The 6,456-nt window shown below is 36.5% G+C and overlaps 1 protein-coding gene across 2 annotated transcripts in view; it reads right to left on the bottom strand.

Annotated features, from left to right (window-relative positions):
- Positions 1 to 1,010: 1,010 nt before the first annotated feature.
- The window catches only part of P2ry10 (P2Y receptor family member 10), a 16,306-nt gene continuing 10,860 nt past the window's right edge, over positions 1,011 to 6,456 (bottom strand). Inside the window, exon 3 of one of the 2 annotated variants that reach the window (XM_021188632.1) lies at positions 1,011 to 3,069. In XM_021188632.1, coding sequence (XP_021044291.1) covers positions 2,034 to 3,020 — 987 coding nt within the window. In that variant the 5' untranslated portion in view covers positions 3,021 to 3,069 and the 3' untranslated portion in view covers positions 1,011 to 2,033. The remainder of the gene's footprint in view (positions 3,070 to 6,456) is intronic. The other variant, XM_029534493.1, reaches the window with a different exon arrangement.

Raw genomic sequence — 6,456 nt, 5'->3', positions numbered from 1 at the left:
TGATAATGATAATGTTACCATTAATTCCAAACACATTGACAACTCTCTTAAAGCAGTGCTTAGAGGTTTGTTAATAAGTCATACACAGTTCCAATTTTTAAAAAACACTTTATTACATTATAATTACAGAACTGTCTCATTCTCCCAAAACCAAGAAATGTTCTTTTAATTCCTCCTTTTGGTGGTCTCTTCCTCTTCCTTAGTCTACACAAATGCATGTTCTAAGGACTACCACTTCCTTTTCTTGCCATCACACCAAATGTCTATGCTCTGATAATTTCAAACCCAAAATACCAGTGAATTGTCAACTTGAGAAGATGAGGGGTCTGTTCTATTTGTATCATCTATATGAACATTTAAAATAGTATCCATAACATTCAGAAAACATAAGTTCACATACTTCTCTCATATTTATTCATAATGTGATTAATACTCTGTTTCTAATGCAATTGTGTGAGTTATGATGTCTGAAAACTGTTGAGATTTTATTTAGTGACATAGTGATGTATAAGAATTCTTTTTCCAGACAGGGTTTCTCTGTATAGCCCTGGCTGTCCTGGAACTCACTTTGTAGACCAGGCTGGCCTCGAACTCAGAAATCTGCCTGCCTCTGCCTCCTGAGTGCTGGGATTAAAGGTGTGATCCACCACGCCTGGCCAAGAATTTTTTAAAGGAGAATTTTTTTCAATTTTTATTAGATATTTTCTTCATTTACATTTCAAATGCTATCCCAAAAGTCCCCTATACACTCCCCCCACCCTGCTCCCCTACCCACCCACTCCCACTCCTTGGCCCTGGCATTCCCCTGTACTGGGACATATAAAGTTTGCAAGACCAAGGGGCCTCTCTTCCCAGTGATGGCCAATGCATCTTCTTCTACATATGCAGCTAGAGACACGAGCTCTGGAGGTACTGGTTAGTTCATACTGTTGTTAAAACCTTTTTTTTTTAAGGAAGACTACATTTTCTAAAATGTGACTCAGTTTCATAGCTTTCTATTCATGTTATTTGCATGGCTTATATTAAGCCATAAAATTGATTTTGAAATAATGAACTATTGAGTTTTTTCTCATCAAGACTATACAGATGATTACACTAATAGGATGATATATTTATCACAGAAGACTCTATCCAGAATCATGCTAATCCCCAACTTATGGATTTTTCAATGAGCACTGGAAAACTGTGTTAAAACGATCTATATTTCCTATGCTTATCTTCAGTTTGTGTCTTCAGCATTCAACTCAAACTTAGTATTGACCTAATACATATAAAAATATAAGCAGAGGAAATGGCATAAGTATATGCCACATACACTTAACTGTTAATCCTGAGACATGTTGTTTAACCTCTCTGCCATTACATTTATTCATTTGTATTTGTAATCTCCTCCTTTATTGTCGCTTGTATTGGAAAAGTAAGATGAAATGTTATTTGTAAAAATACTTAGCAAACTGCCAACCTAGAAAATGATAGACATCTATAAACATCCAAGGGGTGGACCATTCAGTAGCGCCATTCAGTAGCAAGAGTGCAGTGCTAAAATTCATTCACATATTGCTGTAACTTTTGTGTCATTTTATCTGTGTTTTATGTTTTATAAAGACTTGAAATCTTTACTTCATTCAGAAATAAAATTATCCCATGGAGAAAATTTACTTTTCTGTAAATCTTAATATATACCTTGCATCTCAGTACTATTCTTTTTACAGAAGACAAATTTAAATACATTCATTCAATTTATATTTGGATGGAAACATTTGCTAAAAACTTGATACTTAATCCGGGACTTGTAACTAGTAGAATGTCATAAATTTTAAATTGGAAGCACATGGATCCCATTTCTCTTTCTACTTCCACATTTTTTCACATTATGCCTCCATCATCTGTGAAGACCACAATCATCACAATAAAACTTATTTCTGCTGTTTCCAAAGTTCAGTTAAAGAAATTGTTTGCCTGGCAATTCCTGCCATTGGGCAATGCCACAGAATGTCAGGTAAAGAGAATCCTACCTGAAGAATTTTCTCATTTTAGTTAACCATTGATGAACCACTCTCCCTGCTCATGAGACGAGAACGAGTAACAGAGCTTCCATGACGAGATAGTTGGTCACGAAACTCTGAAGCCATGAAATAGTACAGAATTGGGTCCAAAAGACAACAGAGACTTGCAAGGCACAGGGAAAAAGGATGGAAATACAGGGTACTTTTTACAATGGGACAACTGGTAATGATGCTTTCCTTTACCATGGTGTAAAAAATGAAGTTAATGTGATAAGGAGTGAAGCAGATAACGAAGACTGCAGCACACATGAAAACCATCCGCAATGCTTTTTTCCTCTCACTAATCCCTTGAAAAGCAATTGGTGGGTGTTTCAAGGATAAAGTTGTTTTCCAGGTACAGCATGCAATGGTGATCACTGGAATCACAAATCCAGCAAGTTCAGCAATTATAACCATGGTGACCAGAACCACTGCATCCATCTGTTTGTACCCAAGATCAGCAAAGCAAGAATCAGTGTTATTGGCTAAGTCAGCACTTCTCAGGATGGGAAATGGCAAACAGGCAGTCCCCACAACAACCCAGATGACAGCACTGATGCCCACATCGTACCTACGCTTCCAGTTTCTGGCTCTGAATGGCTTGAGGAGAAAGAGGCACCTCTGAAGGCTAATGCATGTCAAGAAAAATATACTGGCATACATGTTGAGATATTTCAGATAGAAGCACAGCAGGCAAAGGGCCCTCTGGAATGGCCAGCGATGACTGATATAATAGTAAATCCGAAGAGGTAAGGANAGGACATGAGCAAGGTCTGCCACTGAGAGGTTGATCATGAAGATGATGGCCTTGTTCTTCTTGCTGATGAAGCGGCACAGAACCCACAGGGCTGCACTGTTAGCCAGGAGACCCGGGATGAATATGAAGATATAAGTGGTTGCATACAGAGAGTACTTAAATGTCAAATTACTGGCATTGCAATTACTCTCAGCACTGCTGGTACTGTTGCTGCCCATATTGAATATCTCAGTAAGTTCGGCAAGGAAAACTGTGGAATTATGACTCCTGTCAAAAAAAGAAAAACCACAAAGTTTAAAAGCACAATGGTTAACTAATACTTTAGTGAATATCTAAGGCTCTCTTTTACACTGAGATATAGAATATTCCAATTAGGAATAATACACAGATCAATAAGAAGAGACTCAAAGAAGAAGAATTTCTGACCCAACATTGCACAGTAAATCAGTTAAGAAATGATGGAAATGTGTCCTGGCATATTTCTTGTTTCTTCTTATCATATCAAAAACATTGTGGCATTTAAATATATTCCTCAAACTTGCTTCTCCAGCATTATAAAATGTCTTGAGTTTGCATCTGGCTGACTTGGGAGTGTGGGAATATGAACTTTACATTATTTTATCATAATAGCTCACTACTCAAGTTCTCTTAAAGTTGTTCTATCTCCCTGGTCTTGTGTCCAATTCTCAGGTTACACGAAACACTTCAAAATGTATAATTTCACACCCTAAACTAAGAATACTTCCTTCTTGTAATTTTGGAAATATAGTGCTTAGGTGTCCATTTCTGAAGAGCCCTATACCATTATACATGTTAGTCTGTATACCTATAAATATTTAAATGAAATTTAAATGAAATGTTCCTATCCAGGCTGACAATTTTCCCCCACTCCCAAGAGACATATACTATCTGGCAAAACCCCAATGCCAGGCATGAGAAGCCTCTTTTGATTTGTTGCTTAGTGATATTCCATAGATTCTCCAAACATTATAGGCTATTGCTGTTTCTGTTGCCTAACCGAGGTGGAAAGTAAGTCCATATTGCTGAAGACACCATGCACTTTGGACACAGGACCCAGAGCACATGAGCTGTATCTGAAAGCATCCTCCTTCAAAGCTAGCATTCATGGTACCAGAAGGCACCATACAAGCTTCCAAAGGAAGAGAGCAACTGATAGTTATGATACCTATGAATCACATAAACAACCAGTATGACGTAATAATCCCAAGGGTACAATCAATACTAGCAAGCGTACCTTGGTATTAATTTGGACATAAGAACCACACACCTAATAAGAGGGAAATTGTGCCCATTACTGGAAACCAGTCAACTACCTTAGAATAGTGAAGCCATGAATTTTGGAGGACAAACTATAGCAGATATTTCACTAAACCAGTACCATCCCTAACAACATTTTAAATATTTGTCCTGCCTACAGATAAGTGTATCCTTCACACTTCATCAGGGAAAACTCACTTTGCAAGAAAGAGACCATTAAAGAAAACCACAACCAGCAAAAATGCAGAGTTGTGAATCGCAGCTTCAGTACAACTCCTTCATCTATGGTTCAGTGATCATTGAGAAAGAGGGAGTAGAAAACTGTAAGAATGATAGAAATAGAAAGTTTGCTGTGAGATTGTTTTTCTTAGAAACAATAAAGAATTTATACTCATGAAGTCTTATCAACATGACTGCCGAAACATGAGCTGAACAGGGACTCCTATAGACATGCTAATGTGCAAGGGGAAATTCATGAGGTTATAATCCTACATATCCCTAGATGCACCCCCCCCCCAAAAAAATGAAAAAACCTCCAGGCAGTAATGAGTGGAGAAATAAGTCTTCTCTAAAGAACAGACTAATTGATTATCCAATACCAAATGGTTAGTCCTGAAAAGCATATACATACAATTGTCATTATATGAACTGAGCAGGTTATATTTATGTGTTTAGAAGCACACAACAACAACAATATCAAAAAGGCCATGAATTTTTAGAGAAATTAAGGTAGGTACATTGAAAGGATTGGAAGAAGGAAAGGGAAAGGGGGAAAGGGAAAATATATAATTATACTATATTCTCAAAAATATTTAACATTTTTAAAAGAATCCTACACTGGTGCAATGTCATCAGAGGACACATCATCTAACAGTCATAGTGAATATTGCCCTAATATCAGTAAAACAGGCCATCCGAACTACTTTTTGAGAACAATTTAAAATTTAATTTTGAGTGAATATTAAAGTAATCATTATAAGAACAAAACTTTTAGACAGTGTATATCATATGATGGTTCATTGTTGTTTGAGTTATGCATTATGTTGAGGTATAGAAAATGTAGACTAATCTGATAGGGCTTCTCAAGTTCTGCACAGAGTTGTAGAGGTTACCTGCAGAAAGAAATGGAAAGTAGACTTATCATCTTATTGTAACTGCTTATAAAATCTCAGATTACAAAGGCCCTTTGAACCTATCAGAATTACACCAGACTTCTCACTAGAGACTATGAAATCTAGAAGATCCTGGGCAGATCTCATACAGACCCTAAGAGAACACAAATGCCAGCCCAGGCTACTATATCCAACAAAACTCTCAATCATCATAGATGGAGAAAAGAAGATATTACATGATAAAACCAAATTCACACAATATCTCTCCACAAATCTAGCCATACAAAGTTGATAGATGGAAAACACCAACACAAAGAGTGAAACTACACCCTAGAAGAAGCAAGAAAGTAATCTTTCAACAAACCCACACAAACATAATTCCACCTCTAACAAGAAAATTAACAAGAAGTAACAATCACTTTTACTTAATATCACTTAATGTGAAAATTAATATTACCAACATATCCTAATCAATTGAAATTCAAAAAATATGAGGATTTGGAAATTTGTTGACTGTCATCCTGTGGTCTCTCTAATTTGCTAATGGGAGAAATAGGTCCAATATTGTACAATCCATATACACTNTCTGCTTGTTTGTACATGACAGGGTCTTGCTGTGTGCCACATAATGGTCTTGAAATCATGCTTCTCCTATCTCAGTCTCTCTATTAATAGGATTGTTTATTTGATGTTTTTACACTACAATATTGTTTTCAGAACAGCTTACATATTTCAAAATTATTTACACAGACAAAAAAATGTAGACAATTAATTTGGGAGGTGGCTTGTGAGAGAACAGCAAAGAGTGAGACTGAAGGCTTTGCTTGATATTTATAATTATTGTGTCCATTTTGAAGAAGAGGACTTTATAAGTTATTATTATTCTGAGATGAGTGCTTTTCAAAATCATCACAGACTATGAACCAGAAACTTATGCTCACAAATGTCTGTGCCACCGACCAAGCAGAACCATTGTTCACTGAAACAGTTGATGAGTGATTTCATGGATAGACCATCTTAATACACACTCCTTTCTTAAATGAATATAACCTGTTCCCTGCAGGCTGAAAATGACAACAATCACTCAAGTCAAATAGCTTTCACTGTAGCAGGAAATCTTTATCCAAAAATCGTGCCTACAATTCATTCTTTGTTGCAGCAGAACTGTTAACTCTTAGCTTATCTACTATGGAGGTAAAATCCTTTGGTGATGTGAGGGACAATCAAGTACAGCCTTATTATAATGAACTCCAATGTCCAAAAA

Source organism: Mus pahari, chromosome X, assembly GCF_900095145.1.
Source record: "Mus pahari chromosome X, PAHARI_EIJ_v1.1, whole genome shotgun sequence".
In the NCBI taxonomy this organism is placed as follows: domain Eukaryota; kingdom Metazoa; phylum Chordata; class Mammalia; order Rodentia; family Muridae; genus Mus; species Mus pahari.
The sequence above is the reverse complement of the archived record's forward strand: the minus strand, read 5'-3'. Positions and strand labels throughout refer to the sequence as shown.